Genomic DNA, 25,955 nt, shown 5'->3' on the forward strand with positions numbered 1-25,955 from the left:
TCGACTTTTACATTGCTGTATAAGTTAACATTCACAATTATGTGAAATTTGAGAGACTGTTTAAATGTACATAATGAACAGTACAACGTCATGGAAGATGAATAATGGTTTTGCTTTTATTTTATTTGCTTACAATATTAGACGTTAATGAGTGTGGCAATGAAACACTGAATCTGTGTACCTTCAAAGAAAATTGTGTGAATACTATTGGGTCCTACAACTGTTCATGTCCCATAGGACATGTCTTAGAAAATGACGGAAGACAATGCTCAGGTATGTTATGAAGCACGTTTACAAGCATTAAATATGGCTTGGGTTAAAGTAAATAAATGAAATTTAAAAGCATTTGATCTACCTTTTTTTAAGTGTGCGATAATTTTCATTATGGACTTGATTGCAAAATACCTTGCAATTGCGGAGTTGGTGCCTCCACTTGTGACAACGTACAAGGATGTCAGTGTGAAACAGGATGGGCAGGGTCGAAATGTGATGCTGACATCGATGAATGTGCCATTGGTACTCCTTGTAACGGGGCCTACCAGATCTGTCAGAACACCCCAGGATCCTACAGATGTCTGTGTGACATTGGATATAATGCAACTTTACCAGGGCAATGTACAGGTATGAACACAGATTAACATAGTAGCTTATAACTTATCTTCGCTTACTTGAAAGCTCAAAATAAATTTAGCGATTTCCTTGCTCTTTTTAAGATATCAATGAATGTATCAGCAAACCTTGCGACCAAATTTGCAACAATACAAATGGGGGGTACACGTGCTCCTGTAACCCTGGGTTTAAGCTCACAAACCAATCAAAATGTGAGGACATTGATGAATGTGCATCACCAGTTCCACCATGTGACCAGTTGTGTTCAAACACTCTTGGAAGTTACAAATGCTTTTGTAGAGAAGGTTTTCTTCTGAACGCAACAACAAAGTCCAACTGCCTTGGTAAGTGTCTAAAAAAGAGAAACCTGGAACTAGAGTTTGACCATTGATGGTACAATTTTTTAAACATTAGTGGTTGTAGAATGAGAACTTTTATTTAATTAATTAACATATAATATCTGGTCATGTGTACCCATATTTGTTTTAATTGCAGCCAAAACAGAGTGTACCAAGCTGAACTGTACTCAACAGTGTGCCGTGCGTGCTGATGGGTCGGAGTATTGTTCCTGTAGAAATGGATTCAGTATAGATTTAGACAATGTTACATGCAATGGTAAATTAACATTTTAAGCTCTTTAATATGCATAATTGTATTTTTAGAAATTAATTTTATCATTTTAGTTCTCTAGTAGGCTTCTTTTAAACAGCAATAGAATTATAAAATAAACATCTGAACAATCACGATTCCCTTATGTTTCAGGACTTCGATGAATTTTGCTTATCATACAAGTAAAATTAGATTTTCATTAAAAGTCCATCATATTATATATGTTATAGTAAACAATTCAATGAACCACATGCAACGTTGAATTGAACATAACAAGGAATGCTGTATTATATAGCATAATTTTGATATAAAAAGTCATACATTTCTATATACATGTATTGTATTTTTCTAGCATTACTTTTCACAGAATGTTTGTTAATAAGTAGTGATAATGTAATTTCGCAATGATTGGTATAAAATATCTTTTTCAAATCACATTCTTGGATCGAGAATTCATGTTTCTTGTTTAATTTTTACTTTTTTCAAAAAGATATTGACGAGTGTTCTCAGAGCCCGTGCAGTGAGAACTGTACACAGAATAGTCCTGGTCTCGGTTACACGTGTTCTTGTGATGTAGGGAAAAAGCTGGACATTGACCAGAGAACATGTATAGGTATGTACATGAGTTAAGAAACTTAAATTACAGATTTAAAATGTTACCTCATGGAAAATTTCTTTGCCCTCTACTTACCTCTTTGACAATTTAGAATGCGAAAATGAATACTACGGGATAAACTGCAATGATGCATGTTCGTGTAAACCTGAAAATACAGAATCATGTGACAGAATCACCGGTTCCTGTACCTGTAAAGAGGGGTGGAATGGGACAATCTGTAATGATGATATTGATGAATGTTTGAACGATCATATTTGCCCGAATAATTCCGACTGCAAGAATTTAAATGGATCTCACTCTTGTAATTGCAAAAACGGATTTTCTTTTGCCGCCGAACAATGTGTTGGTAAGTAGATCTTTTGTCAGAGTTTTTTATTCATGACAAGTGGAAGTCTTTTAATATTTAGATAAAGAGAACAAATTAATTTAGATCAATGGTATTTAAAACGTGTTAACTTAAAGATAAATGGTTTTTGTTTTGTTCTATAGAGTGTTCGAGTACAACGTATGGGCAGAACTGTGCCAGTCAGTGTACGTGTGAGTTCAGTAACACTCAGTCATGTGACAAACAGAATGGAACCTGTTACTGTAGTTCTGGTTGGCAGGGTATTAACTGTACAGAGGACGTCCAAGAATGCGCCAATGATCCCAATATTTGCGGAAATAATGCATCATGTACTGAAACAAAAGGCTCATATTTATGTCTTTGTGACTCTGGCTTTCATAAAACATCAGCAGGACATTGTGAAAGTAAGAAAAAACAATTTAATTCACTCATTTTTATGCATAACAATTACACCTTTTAATTTCCTTTATTCATTGCTTGTAGTTAATGAGAAACTTCAGTATATTTTAATTATCAATCTGAAAGTACATGTATTGGCTTTTACAGTCAAATAGTGTGGTTTCGAAGGAAGTAATTTCACAAGATATGAAAATTTCCCCAAGATCCATTTTGATTTTAAAAAATAAAACGGTTTTCCATAATATCAAAAAACCTTTAGTTCATTAACTTTTGATGATTAACCTTTTGATAAAAAATTGGATTTTAAATGATCTAGAAGATCCTTTTCTGATTTACATTTATAATTCACCGTAGCACAGTTCATCTGAGATTATTCTGTTACAGCAGTTAATGTTTTCCTGAAGATTAAATATAAGGACTTTGTAGAGAAATTTTTAGATGGAGCTTATTTTTGTTTATGAAAAATGTATCTTTGTTTGCAAGGATTAAATCCAAAGCTACATTAATACTCTCCATAAAACATTTTGTTTCTAGAACCTGTCGTTAATAGAACACATGTATATTTAAAAAATAAATTACCATCCGTGTGTGGGCTTAAGTATATTTTTTCTTTATTAGTAAAATCTATTACGTATTTAAGGCAGCGATGTGAATAATGCATTTATCTTTCATACTCTTAATCAGATATTGATGAATGTTCGCTTGGAACCGGGAATTGTTCACAAAATGCACGTTGTTCTGATACTGAAGGAAGCTTTACATGTACATGTCAACTAGGCTTCAGTGGAGATGGCTATAGTTGTACAGGTAAAATTAATATGTACTTAAAAAAAGAGGTCAAAAGCCGCAAACCTTTTCTTTTTCAACACAAACGAAAAAGATTATAGGTATCAATTTAGCCAGACGTCTTTTTTATTCATCTATCTCAATTCCACAAAGGTTGTAATGGTACGTCATATGGTGAGCAGTGTTCTAAAACATGTTCATGCAACACAGTTGGCACATCAGACTGTGATAATTTGGATGGAACATGCATTTGTAAAGATGGATTTAACGGAACCCAATGTGAGTTTACGGATGAGTGTAATACAGAAGCTCACAACTGTCATATGAACGCTACTTGTCGGGACTCGAGTGACAGCTACAACTGTTCCTGTAATATAGGATTCTACGGAGATGGCGTCAATTGTACAGGTATTCATTATTCATATTTATATAATGCAGAGCAATACGGAAATGTTGGAATTACTATAATATTTGTGGTTTTTTGTAATTTAGTGGTCTTAGGTTCCCCTTTGTTAACTCTTTTTTTGTCCGCTATATCCTATAAGTGAAATTTTTTAAAACGGGAAAGTGTGGATATAATTTATGTTTCGTCTATAACTGTAAAATTCATGATCCCATATTGCAAGGTTAAGATTAGGAACAACATTAGGATTCTCCTCATTATACGTTGCTTCTCTAGAATAGTCTATAAAATGTACTTTCATCTAATCTGTATCAATAATCTGAATTTTTGCGAAGACTCAAATGAGAAAGAGCTTTGCATTCTAATGCAATATGATTTTTCAATTCTAATTTTTTATTTGAATCACTCTCCTTCAATAAACAGTTAATTCGTTCACGGTCCTGTAACTTTTATTTTGTGGCAATGTGGCATTTGCCGTATAGTTATGTTCTCTGAATGCCATATGCTTCATTAAAACTTAATTATTCTCTAAAAGGTTGTAACAAGACATCGTTTGGTGAGCAGTGTTCACAAACATGCTCATGCAACACCGCTGGCACAACAGACTGTGATAACATTGACGGAACATGCATTTGTAAAGATGGTTTTAATGGAACCAACTGTGAGTTTACGGATGAGTGTAATACAGGAGCTCACAACTGTCATCTGAATGCTTCATGTCAGGACACGATAGACAGCTACAACTGTTCTTGTGATTTAGGATTCTATGGAGATGGCATCAATTGTACAGGTAGTTATTTTTATGTGCGAATGTAAATGTCGAAACAATAACTGTGGCCATTCAGAGCAAAGTGGCATAGAAAGTATTTTCTTTGTTAATCCCTTTATATATTTTTGTTATATTTTCAAATATGACAAAAAATCACCCGAAGACCCCAAAATATAAATTTGTGTACCAAACTAGGCAACTTAAGCAAAAATGCAATTCAGGGTCAGTGCTAAAACTTTATCTCTTTTATATACTTCTTTTATAAGACCTCAGTTAGAATACGCAACTGAAGTTTAGTGTGGGTGTTCTAGTCAAGATTCCGAACAATTAGAAAAATTACAACTTGCAGCGGCAAGAATAGTCACTGGTTTAACTTCATTAGCATCGCGAGATTCTCTCTATTTTGAAACTGGTTGGGAACCACTTGCTGTAAGACGAATGTCCAAATTAGAACAACTATGTATAAAATATATTATAACATGGTAGCCGAGTATCTGAGAGAAATATTTCCAAATATTCCATCACAAGAATCAAATTACGTAACAAGACAGTCACAAAATTATTGCATCCCGAAGTGTAGATTAAATATATATAAATCATCATTTGTTCCAATGGCAATAAGGGAGTGGAACTCTTTGTCTCTTGAAACAAGACAATCTACTACTATAGGTGCCTTCAAAAATTGTGTAAACTCTCATAGAACACCTACCCCGTCCTTTTTTACTTTTGGTGATCGTTACTGGAGTGTAATTCATACTAGATTAAGACACAATTGTGTTCTAAATAAAGACTTATTTAGGTGTAGTATTATTGACAGTCCATTATGCACTTGTGGAAAAATAGAAGACGCATATCATTTCTTTTTCTCTTGTGCGAAATACAATGCTCCAAGGAACGATCTGTTTAATGCTATATTTAGAATGATTAACTTAAGTATTGTAGACACTCATGTTCTGTTATGGGGAGATAATACGATCAGTATTTCTGACAATGAAAGTTTATTTTTAAATGTGCAATTGTTTATCAAGAGATCTGGTCGTTTTTGAAGTATTTTGATTCGTTTGTACATACTACATCAATTTAAATTCTGTACATGCATTACCTATGTTAAATAATCTTATTGACCTTTGGTTCCAGTGTAAATTAATTTTTGAACAATACTTTGTGTAATTAATTGTTATTAAGAAGAGGACGTTCTAAGTATTAAGTACTTGTGTCCAATCCTTTTGTTATAACATCTTAACAATAAAATATGTTCAAACCAAGCAAAAACAGGAGGGAAAAGTAAATTTTATTCGTCTGTCAGTCTGTCTTAAAACTTTAACATTGGTCACAAGTTGCGAATAACACATACATCACAGTCATGTACATTACCTGTGTTGAGATCTTTCAAAGTATACTTTGATTTTTTATTGCAAACATGACAAGTTTATACTACTTTTAAAAACACATTACATCTACCCTGCTCATACCTTTTGTATAAGAGATAGGTCTTTCATATTTCTCGTTACCTTTGCTGAGTCCATTAAAAATTGGTTTTGACCTCGTAGCCTTGTATTAAAAAAATTGTTCCGTTTTCCAAACATTGTATGAATGTATTGCAGTAGATATAGGGCTAACATGTACATATTTATATGTACATTACTTTTGACAAGTGGGGGCCGAATTTCTTTAAATTTGCGCTTGATGATGGCAGTGATATTCGTTCTAGAACAATACTACGGTAAGAAAGATTTTATTGGAAAGAAGAGCAATAACTCGGATATGTGATGTAGCTAAAGCCCATTTCTAAATTTTTACAAAGGACTAGGTAAACTTTAAATCTGACTTGAGCCCAAAGCTCTTGGTGTGTGTCAACTTTTTGGAATAAGATTTTATCTTTAGAAGGCCTTGGCTAATTTTTGACGTTTTGTCAATCAGTGTCTGTAGTTAATTGGATTTAATTATACTACACGAAAAAAAAAACAGATGTGCCTTTTAGAAAAGTGATATATTTCTAAAACAAAGAAGATAATTTTAGTAGCTGCAAGAAAATGTTCTCAACGACCACTGGGCATTACTTTCAAATGTATCAAAAGTGCTGCTTTGTAAACATTTGTTATTTCGCACTTCAAAAGGAAAATGATCATAAATCCGTTCAGTCGAGGCAGCTTAGGATCTTAAGTCATGTAGACTCAAAAGTAGATGAAGACGAGGTGACCTTCTTTGACGTATTAATAATATTCAGGTCGATTCGATTATTCAGGTGCAAAATTTGATTTATACCATACTATAAAGATAAAAGTTGAAACTTGAATGATTGTCATCCATCATGAGTTTTATGAAATTAAATTATCTATAAAAGGTTGTGACCAGACCACATATGGAGAGCAGTGTTCACAAATATGCTCATGCAACACAGCTGGCACAACAGACTGTGATAACATTGACGGAACATGCATTTGTCAAGATGGTTTTAATGGAACCAACTGTGAGTTTACGGATGAGTGTAATACAGGAGCTCACAACTGTCATCTGAATGCTTCATGTCAGGACACGATAGACAGCTACAACTGTTCTTGTGATTTAGGATTCTATGGAGTTGGAATTAATTGTACAGGTAATAGGGATTTCCTACTCTATTTATTTTAGTCATAATCTTGTCAAAAACTCTTATTCTTATATATTTAATTCCGCATTAAGTATACAACAAAACAAAATTGATAAAAAAGTGATATTATTCTAATAAGTAATAACAACATATAAAATTCAAGATTCAACATTATATATTGCTTTAAAATGTAAGAAATTCAGATTAATTTGCACAATTGGAAGAAAAGAATGACCTATTAAAAATAACATTAACGTTGTTTGTGTGAGCAAAAGTTCGTTGGATTCAATGAAATTAGTACTTAGCGTGTTAAAATATTTTCATTAATTTGACGAAGAAAGTGGGTTAAATAAAACTCTTTTCCTCACAAAAACATCTAAACATAATACAATACAGCAAATAATAATAATTAACCAAAATTATTATCATATATCTGAAGGGTGTGGTGATTGGACATACGGTACTCAGTGTTCTCAGAACTGTACTTGCAATACTGAGAACACGGCTGATTGTGACGACACGACAGGAGCATGCATCTGTAAAGCGAACTGGAACGGAACAAATTGTGATGTCCATGTAGAGGACTGTAGTATCGGAACTGCTGCATGTGACCGTAATCTTCAAGATTGTTTATTAAATGGAACGAGCGGCCACTTTTGTTTTTGTCGTTATGGAACAAATGCAACAACTGAGGATTGTCTGTGTAAGTAAAACCACCTATAAAAAAGTGATAATATTTTTAGGTCACCTGAGTAACTCAGGTGACCTATTCCCATCTGTTTTCGTCCGTCGTCGTGCGTTGTGCATCGTGTGTCGTGTGTTAACATTTGAACATTTTCAGCTTCTTCTGTGAAACCATTGAACCAATTTCAACCAAATTTGGTATGCAGCATCTATGGGTGAAGGGGAACAAAAATTGTGAATTTCATGGTCCCCGCCCCCCTGGGGCCTGAGGGGTGGGGCCAAAACAACTAAAATTATTGCAATCTTAAAGAATCTTCTTCTTTACTCCTGGACTTCAAGCAGGCAAACTGTTAGCATGAATGTAATAAGCATTGAGTCCTCTACCAAATTGTGAAATTCATGGCCCCAGGGTCAGGGGTTCTAGTGTTAGGGCGGGGCTATATAGATTATATAGTGAAAATGCATTATTTCTTTGAAAATCTTCTTCTCTGCTTCTGGGTATTAGATAAACTAACTAAATACATAGTTATGATGAGCAAGAGTGCCCCTTCCAGATTTGTGAATTATGGCCCCAGGGTCAGGGGTTCTAGTGTTAGGGCGGGGCTGTATAGATTATATAGTGAAAATGCATTTATTCTTTGAAAATCTTCCTCTCTGCTTCTAGGTTTTGAATAAACTAACTAATTACATAGTTATGATGAGTAAGAGTGCCTCTTCCAGATTTGTGAATTTTATAGCCCCAGGATCAGGGGTTCTAGTGTTAGGGCGGGGCTCTATAGATTATATAGTGAAAATGCATTTATTGTTTGAAAATCTTCTTCTCTGCTTCTGGGTTTTAAATAAACTAACTAAGTACATAGTTATGATGAGCAAGAGTGCTTCTTCCAGATTTGTGAATTTTATGGCCCCAGGGTCAGGGGTTCTAGTGTTAGGGCGGGGCTCTATAGATTATATAGTGAAAATGCATTTATTCTTTGAAAATCTTCCTCTCTGCTTCTGAGTATTAAATAAACTAACTAAGTACATAGTTATGATGAGCAAGAGTGCCTCTTCCAGATTTCTGAATTTCATAGCCCCAGGGTCAGGGGTTCTGGAGTTAGGGCGGGGCTCTATAGATTATATAGTGAAAATGCATTTATTCTCTGAAAATCTTCTTCTCTGCTTCTGAGTATTAAATAAACTAACTAAGTACATTGTTATGATGAAAAAGAGTGCCTCTTCCAGATTTGTGAATTTTATGGCCCCAGGGTCATGGATTCTAGTGTTAGGGCGGGCTCTATTGATTATATAGTGAAAATACATTTATTCTTTGAAAATCTTCTCTGCTTCTGAGTATTAAATAAACTAATTAAGCACATTGTTATGATAAGCAAAAGTGCCTTTTCCAAAATTGTGAATTTTATTGCCCCAGAATCAGGGGTTCAGGTGTTAGGGCTCTTTTGATTATTCAGTAAAAATACATTAATTCTTTGAAAATATTTTCCTTTGCTTTTGGGTTTATGCTAATGATCCAAGTATATATATTTGTGATGAAGAAAGGTGCATCTAGCAAAATGATTATTTTTTATGCCCCCCCCCCCCCCCTCCTGGGTCAAGGGGTGGGGGGGGGGGTTACATAGTCTGAAAACAAATTAATGCTTTGAAATCTGCTCTTTGGTATTAATCAACCATTTTAAGATAAAATTTGCAAAATTTTGAAATATTTGGCCCCAGGGTCAGTGGTTCTTTTGGGGTGAGGTGCACAACTGGTTAAAAAGTGGAAGAACATTTTCTCTTTGTAACTCTGATCTACCTCTGGGTATTGAATAAGTAGAGTAAGCATGCTAAGTTTTTTAATTATGATAAGCAATAGTGCCTCTTTCAAAATTGTGAATTGTGAATTTCATGGCCTCTGGTTTAAAACATGAACCAAATTTAATTGTTTGAAAGTTGTTTCACAATACTCAGGTGACCTATAAGGCCCGTGGGCCTCTTGTTAAATATTGCATGCATAAAAGTATTGTACGCCAGTATTAGATTTTATTTGCTATTGTTTCAGCACAAAAAACACCTTCTAAACCTGGAACGATAGAAACAACGTTCCAAGCGGAGACAACTCTGGCAATATCTGTTACGCCGCAGGAATTCAAAGACCACACTGAAAATATAACGGCCATTATCCTTCAGACTGTGAGTTACAAGCATAAATGAAAATTCTTATTTTCATATACATTTAATAATTGTGCTTATGTTACTGAACTGAGCCGTAACAATTCATTGATATTTTCAGCTGATAGACAATTTCAAGGAAGAAGTACGTGGATTTAAAACGATATTTATTTTATCTATAAGGTAAGTTAGCCTTAATGACTACATGTATGAACATAAATTTACCCAGAATTAAAGTACATGTAAATCAAATACCACAAAAATAAAGAATTTAATATGAATAACAGTGACTATTTAATGTACGTCAATTTTAAAAAAGGTTATGTGATTTTCTGTTCAAAATTTCACTTTTGTGTAAGAGGCCGTATTTTTTATAACAATATCCAATTGATTTCAAACAAAAATTTAATACACCAGATCAAAGAATAACTGAAGATCCCTCCCATGCATAACTGGCCTTTAAACATAAATTGCATTTTTTAGTTCAGCCTTTACTAATAAAGAGACTGAATTTATAAATAGATTTTCTCAGTATTATTGAAAGTTTCCAGACTTATGATGTTTAACGTTTCAATTAAAGAAAACATTTTTGTGTTTAGACTTGGTAGCCTTAAGGTCAGATTTGAAATAGTTGTCTATAAGAACGAGTCACAAGAAGCACAAACGAGTGACTACATCAGGGCTACGAAAAAACTGCTGAGTAAAGTTGTGAGGATTGAAATCTTAGAGAGAAATGCTTCTTTTTCCACAGTGACTGTATTAATCACTGACGGAGAAGGCAAAAGTAAGTAATTTTTATTGCTGCTCTTTACTTTGCCACGGAACATTCTGGTATATAAGCTAGCAAATGGTTTGCTAGATTTTTAAAATTAAGTACATTATTTTAATGACGCTAGAAAGGAAAGATTACTTAGATACATATTGAATATTTCACGTGACAAAAATGGGCAATTTTCTACAATACATTTTACCGGTATTTCATAGATTTTAAAGTCAAATGGGGGTTTTACAGAGGTTCCTTTATTCCCAATATGTTAAGGAGATAATTCGAGCTATTCAAATGTACAAAAAGCTTGGTTATTAACAAGCCTAGATATATATTTTATACTATATAAATATAAGATCTAGATTATATAATATTTTTTAGTGATCTTGAAGTCATGATACACAAAATCTAAAAAAGGGAGTCACGCAGTAAATATGATGAATTTTATGCTTATTTAAAACTGGAACCACCAGTATTCGGTTCTTCTAGTGTTCAATAAAATTATACACAAACAATTAAAGTGAAATATTAGCATCAACTATTAAGAAGAACATCCAAGCAATACAAATTAATTCATCTGTGTAGCTGTAATATTTGTCGTTTGAAGTAACGGGGTCCTTTAACAATGCATTGTAAAAGCATATGTACGTATATGTTATTGTTTGTGTAATGCCGATGCACATGTCTTAAATGCAATCGTTTTCCGTTAAATTCGAGAGGTACATGTGTACTTATTTTCAGAGAAACTTATTGCACCTCTCATCTTTTTATCAGATTTCACAGTCGGCAATTCAAGCAGCCCATGTACCATTTTAAAACTTTTGTCCCCGTGTTCGGAAGGGGAAACATGTGTTGAAAACTCAGGCACTCCTTCCTGTGTGTAAGTAGATAAAGACATTTAATTAATATAAAAAAGTCAAAAGACAAGAAAAGGACTCCTTACGTTGTAAAATGCAATTTAAAATTAAAAGGTTTAATTTTGTAATTCAAATGCAATTAACATTTGAATATAGGATTTACAAACCATGTATCAATATGTTATGTTTAATTCTTGTTTTCAGACCAATAGAAGTAACGGGTATGTTTTCTGTTTAATTTGCAATAAGGATTTTGAAAATAAAAATATTTTCACTATCTTTTCTCAAATTTAAAATCAAAAGTTTGTTCCAATATAAAATATTAACACCGGCTTTTTTACTAAAAAAATTACTATGATAAAATGATTTAATGCATTCTTTTTTATTGGTGATGTACATGATGTATGAAAAGTATTTGAACACCATATATGATTAATTTTATATCTGTTTTCTGTCTTTTAGTAAAAAAGAACTGGATAAAACTGATTTGAAATATCAAGATACTGATACTGTACTAATACGTTATAAAAAATTAACTCTTTACAACTTACAGAATTGCTATTCAACATATATTGAATCCTCGCGTCATAGAAATATTACTTTACCATTTCCCCGCAAACACTTTATAGCGGGGTACAAATTTCTCTAAAGTTTAGCGGAAATAATGTTCTGAAATAATATTTTAATTATAAAATAACTTTTTCTAATTTATGGGATTCAAGCAAGTATAAAGTAGTTGGAATTTGACAATAAATTGAAGATTAAATGAACTTTTTAAAGTGCGTGAAAATGCGCGATTGCGGGGAAACGGTAAATGCGTGATTTTGCGTTAGAAATAGGAAATGGTATATGCGTTAAAATGCGTGACTGCGGGAAAGGGTGTTAAACGATTGACTTTCCATTCCATGTTTTTCATCGATGAAAACTGATTATCTCTTTCAAATGGGAGGTTCAAAGCGTTGAAACGTCTTGCTGTAAATCTGTAACACAGGTACTCCTAATGTTCAAAGCATTACATTGTTGATAGCCTTTTCATATCCGCAAATCATTCTGTACATGTACCATTCGATAAAATTTTATGAATCTTTCACTGAGTCTTATCTACATGTATGTGGTATCATTATACCTTCTAATTCATATTTCCCCTATAGCAAAACTAGGACACTTCCATTCCCTTTTAAACTATTTTATCTGCAACTCCTCCTTTACAAACGCATACTTTAAGGATATTTGTATTTTTTTAATAGTAATGTGTTATTGTGCACGTTTGTTCGTTATAAGGGGTATGGCGGGTTAAATAAAAACATATTATTCATATTGAAGCGTAAGTAATTATTTTATGAGCGCAGTGCTGACAGTATCTCTTGTTTTATCATGTGAGCAAGAAATGATGTATATTTTTAATCCTTTCAGATTACTTTGACTTGATTGTTGGGCTAGGAATAGGAATACCCTTAACAGTAACAGTAATAGCTATTATATTCATCATATGCGTCTACTGTAAACGAAGAAAAGATAAGGAAGATCTGACAGTCAGCAGTAATAGTGATGATAGGTTAGATCAACATGTGTAAAATTACTGCTTAAAAATTAAGACTCTTTGAAAAGAAAACAATCAATAGCGAGTAGCATAAGTAGATTTTTTGTGTAAAAGTATCAAATTCTTATGCAAGAAAATTCATATATACTAATTTGGACATAAATTTTGTTGATTTATTTTTATTCTTTTACCTAAAACTATTCACATTTATACATGTCATGTACTTCATTATAAGATTTTTACATAAAAATTTTAAATGATTTTATAGGTCGTGTGATGGGAGTGAAGCGTTCAGGTATGGAATACCTGTCCGTTATGGCAGCTGGGGACCCATGTACTCCCCGTATGGTCTCGAGGGTCCTCGAAGTTTAGAAAGTAACCCACCACGACCAAGGCAATATGAACAGGACATCTGGAATCAAGAACATATAGGTAAATCTAAGTTGCATCATTTAGAGCTAATATTTTTAGTTCAATTTTTATCATGAGAAAAACTTCAATCTTTAAGCATACTATTGGACTTGGGCAATTAAAATTGTGTTTTTTTTGCTGAAATTTTCTTTTAGATGATAGACCTATTCCTTATAATTCGGAATTTTCCTGGGATTTCATACAGTCTTCCATTCCAACAGCTGAATCGGTTAGTCTTTTCTCAGAAATGAATTTTGATTTTCATACATAATTGATAAACTGTATATTTTATACAGAATTGAGATTTTGCTTTTTTTTGCAATTATTTCAACTAATTTTCAAACTAGTTATATTTTCTCACACAGTTTAGAATACAACGACCCATAGCAGAAGCAAATCCTAACCCAGTGTTTGTAAGTTATCGTTTCATACCTTTTGGTTTATTTAATTCACTGCTTTGAATGATTGATTTCGAAACATCAACATTTTATTTATGCTGGAATATTTTTAAGAGACGAACATTGTATATTGTAAAGGATTCCGAAAATGTATGATACCATTTGAAATAATTTGTCACACATGCATCCCTTGATCAATTTCTCTGATACATGACTCTAAAAATTTGTTAGTAAGTACAATTTTTAGCAGCAAAATATTCAAAAAAAATTATCAAAGTTACGGAAATGGAACATAACAAAGTTACATCACACTTATGCAAAGAAGCAATCTCAATCAGAATATATTATCAAAAGAGCTAGCTACCCTCATTATGAATACGTTATTATCAACCCTAGTCTAAGAACCCAAACCTTAACGTATGTAAAAGGTTAACTTCTAATCCTAATTCAGTAAGTAACTTCCGAGACACTGTTGTATCAAGGAATTTCGTGCTATGTCTAGACAAGATCATTACCTTAAAAGGACGTCATTTTGAGATAATTGTTCAAATATGATTTCAGGTGGCTCCCCTTTTTAGCTCACCTGAGCTGAAAGCTCAAGTGAGCTTTTCTGATCACCCGTTCTCCGTCGTCCGTTCGTCCGTCCGTCCGTCTGTAAACTTTTTCACATTTTCAACTTCTTCTCAAGAACCACTGGGCCAATTTTAACCAAACTTGGTACAAAGCATCCTTGGGTGAAGGGAAAATTAAATTGTTAAAATCAAGAGCCAAGACCCCTTCCAAAGGGAGATAATCAAGAAAATATAAAAATAGGGTGGGGTCATTAAAAAATCTTCTTCTCAAGAACCACTGGGCCAGAAAAGCTGAAACTTATATGGAAGCATCCTGGGGTAGTGTAGATATTAAATTGCTAAATCAAAGAACCCCGGGGTACGGCGGAGCCACAATAGGAAATCCAAGTTATACATAGAAATATATAGAACAAATCTTTAAAAATCTTCTTCTCAAGAACCACTGGCCAGAAAAGCTGAAACTTATGTGGAAGCATCCTTGGGTAGTGTAGATATTAAATTGTTAAAATCATGATCCCCGGGGGTAGGGCGGGGCCACAATGGGGAATCCAAGTTTTACATAGAACTATATAGAACAAATCTTTAAAAATCTTCTTCTCAAGAACCACTGGGCCAGGAGAGCTGAAACTTTCGTGGGAGCATCCTTGGGTAGTGTAGATATTAATTTGTTAAAATCCTGACCCCCAGGGGTAGGGCGAGGCCACAATAGGGAATACAAGTTTTACATAGAAATATATGGAACAAATCTTTAAAAACCTCCTTCTCAAGAACCACTGGGCCAGAAAAGTTGAAACTTATGTGGAAGCATCCTTGGGTAGTGTAGATATTAAGTTGTTAAAATCATGACCCCCGGGGGTAGGGCGGGGCCACAATAGGGAATCCAAGTTTTACATAGAAATATCTACAACAAATCTTTAAAAATCTTCTACTCAAAAACCACTGGGCCAGGGAAGATGAAACTTATGTGGAAGCATCCTTGGGTAGTGTAAATATTAAATTGTTAAAATCATGACCCCCCGGGGTAGGGCGGGGCCACAATGGGGAATCCAAGTTTTACATAGAACTATATAGAACAAATCTTTAAAAATCTTCTTCTCAAGAACCACTGGGCCAGAAAAGCTGAAACTTACGTGAAAGCATCCTTGGGTAGTGAAGATATTAAATTGTTAAAATCATGACCCCCGGGGGTAGGGCGGGGCCACAATAGGGAATCCAAGTTTTACATAGAAATATTTATTACAAATCTTTAAAAATCTTCTACTCAAGAACCACTGGGCCAGGAAAGCTGAAACTTACGTGGAAGCATCCTTGGGTAGTGTAGATATTAAATTATTAAAATCATGACCCCCAGGGGTAGAGCGGGGCCACAATAGGGAATCCAAGTTTTACATAGAAATATATATAGAACAAATCTTTAAAAAAGATCTGCATCACCCAAGTTACTCAGGTGAGCGATGTGGCCCATGGGCCTTTTGTTTTCTTTTAAGTGTCAAAATTTGAAAGCAAATTTAACAATTACTGTACATACAATGTTTATCAGGCATTCATTGTTTTCAAATATTTTTTATACATGATTTTTAACATAATCGTGAAAATGTATCATGTATTCGTATATGTATATATTGATGCGACATTTTAAAATATTAAGACGAAGAATTTATTTTACAGAGAAATCAGTCAACAGCTTGATGGCATCTTCAAAGTAGAAAGGATTAGATAAATAACATTATGAATTCCATAGAAACAACTAAAATGCTATCAAGGCCTTTTCAAGGATGTGCAATAAAATGTTATGATTGATTTTTAAAAAAAAGATTTTATAACGCTCAATGTTTAATGTTATCGTACAGTTAATTCATTTTAGGAGTAGATTGTACTTATCTTAATTTGTTTGTGTCTGAATGTCATATTTTATTGTTTGTAGGAGGAATTTATATCCATATATAAATCTATGTCTGTACAACGAGTGCATTGTTTGTATTCTACCAGTATATTTATCTCTTCCAGTCGTAATATTCAGAGTATTTGTTCATGTCTACGCACAATTATCATCTTTTCCGTCCGCCAAAATATATTTTGGATATATCTTTTTATTTGTATTAAAGCAAACACTAAGGTGCTTGATAATATGCTATATATCAGGCAGGTACATGTCCATGATCTTACATTATAAGTTTAAGCTTTCATAAATTGTGTGTGAGGGTTTGTATGTGTGAAAGCGTGCGTTCATTCTTCTTAATAAAATACTTATTATAGAAGTAATATATTCTATCGTAGTTTATATATTTAAATTAGAACAAATGATCTTTGTTTTGTTACTTTGCTGCTGTTGTCATATTATCTTTATATAATAAATATATTGTTATTGTTCAAATGAAGAGTTTTTTATTGTAAAAAAGAATGAATCCTCTTAACACTGCAATTTCGCCCCTTTTTAAATGCAGAATTTTACCCTTTTAAATAAGAACATTGTTATCTTATAGCTAAAGTCTTCAAGTATAGTCTGTATAGATACTAATAAAGGATTTTTTGTGAAAGAGATTTTCAATATATACATGATATTGATTAAATAAAGTCGCATATTTCACTGTAAAACTTCGCCATTACGGCTATATATAGATCATTGTAGTCCTAGCATATGAATGAGAAGGCGCGGCGTCTATCAAGCGTGCGATTAGTATGAATACATAGTGTGTTTGAAGTGTATTACGTTTTATGATGAAGTGAAACCTAAAAGCCCCCTTCTTAGTGCAAGAGACCGAACACATAAGCATCCCTTTTTATTTGTCAGGCTTATTTTTTTCTGCTTAACTTACGAGTTATATTTTAAATTATTTATTAGAAATTCGTCAGATTATTTATATATAAATACACACAATGGAATTTGTGAATAGAACGTATAATGCAGGATTGACTCTTTATCATACTTAAACTTTATTTTTATAGAGATGATAATCCATTCATTAAAGCTTATAATTAATTAGCTTATTACATTCACGTTAATAATTATTTCATATCATGTACATATATAATTTTGCGAAATTGGTGTGCTACAACAAATACGGTTGAATTGTGATATAAAACTTCACTCAGTGTATGAAAAATAAATTCGCAAGAAAGTGAGAAAATTAAACGTCAGTTTAACGTCAATATTATCGCTGCTGGATATAAAAAAAAAACATCAGTGTTAGATAAGTGTACTTTACACAGTCCAGATTGCATTGTTTAAAAAAATCTCGTCCTCTAGCAGGCACGTAGTATCGTTTTTGAAAGTGGGGGGGGGCAACCAGAGAAAATTTTTTTTTAATCGCCTGAAAAAAAAGTTGACAAGCAAAAAAAAAAATTAAAAGTTGCCCAAACTCGAAAATCCTATTTCGTGGGGAGGGAGGGGTCAACTTTTTCGAAGCCAACTTACTATCACTTCAAATTTTTCTCCCTACAATCCTTGATATCACTATACTATGGTATAAAGTGGGGGGACCAACCATCCTTTCAATGAACATTTACTATAGTAAAGGTAATGTTGGGGAAAAAAAGTGGGGGGGGGCAACCCCCCCCCCCGGCCCCCCGGTTGCTACGTCCCTGTCTAGTGAGTTAAACAATAAACCATTTCAAAAAAAAAAAATACGCACTTTTTCATTCGATTTTGTGTTACATACTAATATTTATATGTAAATCTTTCATTGTTTTTAGATTTTGTGCCGATGTAAAAAGTTATAACATTTGTAGTGTCGTCAGATGAAACCCGGAGTTTCCATCTGTTTAATTACATGTAGGGGTGCATTTTGTGCAATGTGTTTTATCCGATATATAAATCTTTTTAATGCCTCACACTTCAATTTCTTTTCCGTAATGTTTCTTTAAATGGAATTACGCATTTGTAACAAACGGTTTATTTTCTAAAGAAATTGATATTTTTTCAAATAACGATCGTATTTTTTTTTATATCTTCTAAGAGTCAATGAACGTAACGCTGATGTGATGTACATGTACATGTATATTTAGGAAGAAAGGCAAATTGATAATATATATACTCTCAGTATATTTTTTCAAATTCTGTATTAATGAGATACAAGCAGTAAGTGCAAGCTTTGTGCTAAAAGCCTCTAAAATATATTGATAAATACCGAAAAAAATCAAACAAAATTGACTGAAATAACAAGTAAATCAAAAATGTTAACAAGCCTTAAATATACCGTTTTAAAGAAATTTTATCCCAGGGTACATTTAATTCTAATTATCCATTTGAAAAGGATTTGACCATCGATAGCTCGCAACACTGGACACGATGTCGCATTGATCTGCTCAAAGCATGAAAGTGAATAGATTTGAGTCACGTGTTTAATGCTTTGTTATTCATGAGGTCAAAGGCGGGTTGAAATTTGTAAACAAGGTGCCTTTACTATAGGGACAGGTACCCGTGATTTTGCCTTTTTGGAAAACAACAAGTGAGCGCACGACTGTTTCAATTTCTTTCATGAAATAAAATGACAAGTTTAACTCTTTACATTGACCCTATTTACTACAACTTGAAACATCTATGCGCTCATATAAAAATTGGGCTTTCAAAATGGGGGTGTGGCCTAACGTCTATGGGAAATCGATGTAAACAACGTACCCCTGCTATATTAATCAGATAAATACCCAATTACAGTGCAAGTAAGTGAAAATTGAAAATGAAATTAATAAACTACAATGTTTGATGAAAAGATTGAGGCAGAAATATGTAGGATATCTTTGAACTGATTTTTTGTAAATTATCGGGGGGCCAAATGTGGACGTTTAAACGATTCATTCTTTCAGTAAGTATATATATATATATATATATATATATATATATATATATATATATATATATATATATATATATATATATAAAGAAAGCACAAAGAAATTCACTTTTACATGTATACCCACTTCCGCCCCAGCCCGGGGTTGAACTCAACTCGAGACCTTCGGAATCTGTCTCCTAGCAATATAAGACCGCTCAGCTATCTAGGCAAGTCAAAAAACTTGCTTTCGATGCCGATGGAATTCTCGCGGCGCTGCCCTACACCACACCGCCATTGAGAATAGAAGTGAGATACAGTTATTTGGACATTAGTTTTAACAGAGGATTGTTACCAATACATGTTGTAACGAAATTAATTATTATTTATAAAGCACATTTCACAACAACTCCTAAACTAACATAACTGCCCTAAGTGAAGAAATATTAATATAGAAAACACAAAGAAATTCACTTTTACATGGATACCCACTTCCGCCCCAGCCCGGGGATGAACTCTCGACCTTCGGAATCTGTCTCCTAGCAGATGCCGATGGAATGCAAGTGCAAGAACAGCGCCGCGAGAATTCCATCGGCATCGAAAGCAAGTTTTTTGACTTGCCTAGATAGCCGAGCGGTCTAGCGCGCTGTTCTTGCACTGCTAGGAGACAGATTCCGAAGGTCTCGAGTTAAACCCCGGGCTGGGGCGGAAGTGGGTATCCATGTAAAAGTGAATTTCTTTGTGCTTTCTATATTAATATTCCTTCACTTAGGGCAGTTACATGTATGTTAGTTTAGGAGTTGTTGTGAAATGTGATATATATATATATTGGCTTTATCCAACGAGTTGAAATGGTGTATATATTTGCGAGGCTTGCCGAGCGAATATACACCATTTCAACTCCTAAACTTACATAACTGCCCTAATTGAAGAAATATTAATATAGAAAGCACAAAGAAATTCACTTTTACATGGATACCCACTTCCGCCCCATCCCGGGGATGAACTCTCGACCTCAATCTGTCTCCTAGCAGATGCCGATGGAATGCAAGTGCAAGAACAGCGCCGCGAGAATTCCATCGGCATCGAAAGCAAGTTTTTTGACTTGCCTAGATAGCCGAGCGGTCTAGCGCGCTGTTCTTGAACTGCTAGGAGACAGATTCCGAAGGTCTCGAGTTCAACCCCGGGCTGGGGCGGAAGTGGGTATCCATGTAAAAGTGAATTTCTTTTTGCTTTCTATATTAATATTTCTTCACTTAGGGCAGTTACGAGGGCTGTTCAATAAATAATGTCCTCGGTGCTTAGAAAGAAGAAAACGGGGCTTTTCAATGGTTTAGTCTTCATGATTTTACTTATTAATCTCTTTTAATTCAAACACATATAAGTAACATTTTTTATCCAACTTCTGATTGTTTTTAGAATTCATTTTTGGGTATGACCCTTAGTATACTGGAAAATGGCAGATCAAATGATTTCCCGGACTTGTTTTTTTCTTCTAAAAGGTTTTTTTTTTTCAAGTTTGGAAATAGAAACAAGTCAAAAGGTCAAAGATCTGGCAAATATTGTTAATGTGAAAAAACATTAACTTTCTGTTTATCCCGAAAATCCCTTTACTCTTCAGGGCATGCGGGTTTGGACGCTGTCGTGAAGAAATTCATTGTAGTGGATTCCTGATTCTGGGTCCTTCCTCTAATAAACCTTTTTATTTTTTTGCAAAAAAAGTGCTTTCTAGATTCCTCCAGATATTAAACTGTCTCCCCGAATACGAATTTGAACAACAATACCATTAATATTTAAGAAAATTGCATATAAATCTGTCTTTGTGCTCTTGCATACCTTTGCTCTTGTCAGACCTTCGCCGTTTTTATCAAGTGCATCTTATGGTAAATTTCGTTTTGATGGTTTTTAGCAATAGAATCATGTTTCAATATCTGTTTGAATATAAAACAAACGTGGATAACTACAATTACTGATATTTTAAAATAATTGTTCAGACTTTCGTACACGCTGTCGTTTTCACTCATTTTTAGGAATATAGGATGGCCTTTGACTACCAAGCTTTTTTACTGTCAAACGTTTCTTTAAAACAGTGTAAACTACTCCCGATATGATGTCTATCAAATTTGCTATATGTCTTAAAGTCAATTATACATCATCAAATATTATTTGTTGAAATTTGGCAAACAGTACATGAGTTGTTATAATTTTTGTTGGCAAGGAGGGTACCCATCTTTGATGCCCATAATATAATTTTTTATCATTGAATTCTACCTGCTCCTTTGTCTATAAAACAGGCATCGGTTGCTGTAAATGTCACATATTTAAGTGAATATTTCTTTGGGATTCTTAACAAGTTTTACAGCAGCTTTAATGTAGCTTTTATTTTCACTCTAGTTTACTGATTCTTTACCATTCATTTATAATGCAGTGTCTCGAAAAGCCCTTGTCTCCCAGCTTCTCATGATGAAACTATGTGCTGAAAAGTGGTCAAATAAACTGTTATAAATTCAGTAAAGATTCAATAATGAGAGAAGGTCAAGTTCAATGTCATATGATATCTGTAATTTATGTCATACAGTTCAGGACATTATTTATTGAACAGCCCTCGTATGTTAGTTTAGGAGTTGTTGTGAAATGTGATATATATATATATATATATGTTATTGTCGTGATATGCAATAGCCCTTCCCGTTTTTGCCATATCATATCAAAAATTTTCATGGAGGTTTAATTTTCGTTGTTTTCGAGATATGGATAGACCCATGAATTCATGTCCACTACGAAATGTAAAATGTTACACACAACCCAACAATTTTTAATCCGCGAATTCAAATCCCCACGAACCAAGAGTTTTTTCTCAAACCACGAAAATTTAACCCCACGAAAATATGTTATTTTACAGTAAGTGGTAACGTTGTTTTGGCTTTAAAAAGCAAGGATATTCTTATCAAACTCTTGCATATCGTGCATATGGTATTTCTGTCAAACCCGGAAGTTAAGATATGAAGTTAGGATAATTTAAATGAGGAAGTACTTGAAGGGGTAGGATTGTTCTTTGGTATTTACAATACGAATGTTTTAGGGTCATGTAAATATTCATCTGACAAACAAAATTGAAAAAAAATGAAAAGGATTATTGAAGACAGTGTTGTGTTTACTTGATGCATTAATAACATCATTGATTAAAAAATTTAATACGATACATGTACGCCTCTGGTAGACTATATGTACCTGCATGATATTAATTAGAAAACAACCAAAGAATGTTTTGAAAAGACAGAACTTTTCCATTTTACAAAATTGGGTTCTTTTGTCTGTGAGCTTTATAGACTGGCTGTTTTATTTCAAAAAGTGCGTTTAAATCATGTGTTTTTCTCGAATAAATAATATTCATATAAAACAATTAGATGACAAATATTCCTTGTAATTAATCATTGAATCGTTTCTTTATTATGCGTTGTTTCTATCTTTTTTTCAGGGGAAGGGGGGTCCGTGTTCTTTATGATCGATATGTGAAACACATATCGTGACTGGTATTTTATGAAATGGTACAAAACATATACTTGAGAAATTCAAATACATATGCAACTTTTTGTATTTCGTAAACAAATTTAGAGGTATGTATAATTTTATTGACTAATAAAAGCTAAAAATAGGATATATCAAATAAAAGACATCAATACCCCTCATCCCAGATGAGAGAAATACACATTTATTTAAAGACGGAGTTGCTGTTAAAGGGACTATTAATAAAATACGAACACTGGGTCTGTTCCCTCTCTTACATTTTCTAATAAACTGATATTCATAGAGCAATCGAAAAAAATGATATTACCACAATTAATTCTGAATAAACTTAAGAATATTTTAATGTTATACAAAAAATTTAAAATGCTGTTCACAAGGTATTATTATTATGCCATATGGAAAATCAAAAATTGCATAAATAAAAAAATGCTTATTAGGAGGAATAAGCATCCTCTGTTCCTCATGAACACTGTATGTATTGAACAGGTTGAAGGAACATTCCGTAGTCAAATCTTGTTTAATACCCTAACATGTCAGCCAAAATACAATTAAAAAATTAAAGGAAGGCAGAGGCATGGGAAGTAGTTAACTTGTCTTATCCGATTGAGTTTCTCTCCGATCTCATTGTTTCATGTGAATTCCATAAAACCAAAGATTTAATCTGTGTTTTATTTTTATTTCACAGAGATACATGATGTAACTATTCAAGCAGATTGTACATGCGAAAATATCCAATTATCTCTTTATCGTGTTTGAGTACAATAACTATTTTTGCCAAAAAACAAATAATTTAAAATGTTAACTTTTTTCTATTCAACAGATAATTGAAATACAGTATACATAACTGAACGGCTTCATGAATAAATTCATACCTTTTCTCCCATGCTGATGCTAATTTATTAGAATATTGTTTTGTTTTTTTTTTTTTTAGAAAATTTGACAACAATGGGCTTGAAATACTAACTGGCTGGAATTTTAGAATACACCCAAAAAGAACCTACATATTTGGATGTCAGAAGATATCAAGTTATATTTTTTTATGTGCATCTTGTGACTCTTATGAAATTTAATTCCATATTTGTCTATTTTATTATTCATTGTGGTTTTATTTTTTGTGAAAGTTAATACATACATGTACATAACTTTTTTCCTTTCATTTTAGATTTTCACACAATATTTTTAATTGTACCTGTCGTAAAAAATTATGTAAAGATATAGTATATAACCCCATTCTTAATGATTGATGTTTGATTTCATTCGTATTAATTGTACCTGTCGTAAAAAAAATATGTATAGATATAGTATATATTAAACCCCTTTTATTTTTCCTAATGATTGATGTTTGATTTCATTCGTTTCAGAAAATTTACAACAAAAGAAATTGACACCGCTTTTTGATTAGATTTTCAAAACTTTTACAACTATTTATTTAGTTGAACACAATGTGAATTAACTTCTTTATTCTAAATACAAATAACCCACCATTAAGTTGAATCATCAGACCACACCTTGCATATCAATTTCGTACCATTTTTACATTAATACTAATAAATATGAAATGAAAGAAATGAAAGATGGTGTTCATTGAGATACACTTCATGGCCACTTTATGGTCATTTAAGCCACATTTTTAAATCGACTAATAAAAGAATTATTGTTTATAACTTTTTTCTATGTAAACTTTAAAATATTGTTTAATAAACAAATTCGATACCAATTTGACACTTTATAGCGATTGAAATAGGATGTGAAATAGACAGTCACCTAAGCTTTTAATATGCCTTCTTATACTGTATTATTGGGTTTAGTAAATAAAAGGGAAATTATATTTTCACGATGGAATGACTTTTTAGGTTACAGATTGTATAATTAATTTATCATGTTACTAAATCTATGATTCAGCATATCAGTGAGAAATAAGTACCCCCAAATTTCCAACTGGGGAAAATAAATTCTTGATTACATCTTCCTCATACCAACATACATGGATGCACATCCTAAAAAATACAGTTATCTTAAGTTTACTATAATAAACAATAGTTAAAGAATTTAATACTTTGATATTTTTTTCTTATTTACTATGCTATGTTGTGAAACTTTTCTTACGGTAGATTGCTTTCCTATGATACTTTAACCGAAACCCCCCCCCCCCCCCACTTTTTTGGGGGGGGGGGGATAGGAGGGAGTAGGGAACATTTACATATAATTATACAAACAAAAATTTTAATAGTTTGATCCATTTATATATTTTGAATTTTTGATATAAAAAATCATTTAAGGTAGGACACAATAGACAGGCCAAACTTTTCCTCAAATTCAATTTTCCTGAAAATTTGATATTTTGTTCTAGGATATAAAATCTCTCTTTGTGTATGATATGAAAGAAATTCAACCGCACATTTTTTGCCCACATAGTCTGAAATATGGCCTATCAGACCCCTGTAAGAAGATTGGGAAATCAGACATTAGACTTGAGAATGATCCTTATTCTAGAATTATCAATTGATCTATTGCAAATTTGTGTAATACTTTTCATAAATATAACCTTTTTGTTGCTTTAAGTTAGTAAGTCAAAATATTAAGTAAAAATAGAACATACTTAGCGTTGGAATTGAAATTTTACATGTAAATATCCGACAGTTTAAGTTTTCTTAAGAGAAAATGTATGATTCAATTTTTACATAAAATCAACAGAATGATTCAAATGGGTCATTAAATAAAATGTTTAAAAATAAAGAAAATTGAACCGTTAGTTTCAGATATTTTTGCGATCAAAAAAATTTCAATGGCAAAAAAACTAAAAGATTCAGTAGATGACGTCACCTTTGACCTTTTGATATGACCTTGACCTTAGTAGTACATAAAGAATGGAGACTCCTTATATATGTGTCCAAATATCATTCCTCTACTATGTATGGAACAAAAGTTACACTGCATTTTATAACAGACTGTCACATGCTTGTTTATTACACTTAGTTAGCATAAAAACATTCCAAAATGTAAGCCCCCAAGTGACCAATATATAGGATTCTCTGATTTTTTTCACAAAAATGACGCAACATGCCAAAACATATAATTTTTCTTACAGGGATCATTCATTGTTGTCAAGAAATGGGTTAAAATAGAATCCAGGGGTGTTTGTCCTACCTTAAAAA

General features: G+C 32.9%; 1 protein-coding gene across 1 annotated transcript in view; it reads left to right on the forward strand.

Moving 5' to 3' along the window:
• The window catches only part of LOC134229592 (mucin-2-like), a 77,404-nt gene extending 60,532 nt beyond the window's left edge, over window positions 1-16,872 (forward strand). The window contains exons 26-47 of the mRNA XM_062711342.1: window positions 142-273; window positions 367-621; window positions 714-953; window positions 1,105-1,224; window positions 1,709-1,831; window positions 1,926-2,180; window positions 2,324-2,584; window positions 3,264-3,386; window positions 3,519-3,773; window positions 4,304-4,558; window positions 6,882-7,136; window positions 7,567-7,830; window positions 9,850-9,980; window positions 10,081-10,142; window positions 10,559-10,743; window positions 11,500-11,605; window positions 11,787-11,803; window positions 12,996-13,137; window positions 13,391-13,554; window positions 13,689-13,762; window positions 13,899-13,946; window positions 16,172-16,872. Coding sequence (XP_062567326.1) covers window positions 142-273; window positions 367-621; window positions 714-953; window positions 1,105-1,224; window positions 1,709-1,831; window positions 1,926-2,180; window positions 2,324-2,584; window positions 3,264-3,386; window positions 3,519-3,773; window positions 4,304-4,558; window positions 6,882-7,136; window positions 7,567-7,830; window positions 9,850-9,980; window positions 10,081-10,142; window positions 10,559-10,743; window positions 11,500-11,605; window positions 11,787-11,803; window positions 12,996-13,137; window positions 13,391-13,554; window positions 13,689-13,762; window positions 13,899-13,946; window positions 16,172-16,192 — 3,488 coding nt within the window. The 3' untranslated portion in view covers window positions 16,193-16,872. The remainder of the gene's footprint in view (window positions 1-141; window positions 274-366; window positions 622-713; window positions 954-1,104; window positions 1,225-1,708; window positions 1,832-1,925; window positions 2,181-2,323; window positions 2,585-3,263; window positions 3,387-3,518; window positions 3,774-4,303; window positions 4,559-6,881; window positions 7,137-7,566; window positions 7,831-9,849; window positions 9,981-10,080; window positions 10,143-10,558; window positions 10,744-11,499; window positions 11,606-11,786; window positions 11,804-12,995; window positions 13,138-13,390; window positions 13,555-13,688; window positions 13,763-13,898; window positions 13,947-16,171) is intronic.
• The last annotated feature ends 9,083 nt before the right edge of the window (window positions 16,873-25,955 follow it).

The sequence above is a fragment of the Saccostrea cucullata genome, unplaced genomic scaffold, assembly GCF_032062105.1.
Source record: "Saccostrea cucullata isolate Sc308-1 unplaced genomic scaffold, CSIRO_AGI_Scuc_v1 ctg91, whole genome shotgun sequence".
NCBI lineage: Eukaryota > Metazoa > Mollusca > Bivalvia > Ostreida > Ostreidae > Saccostrea > Saccostrea cuccullata.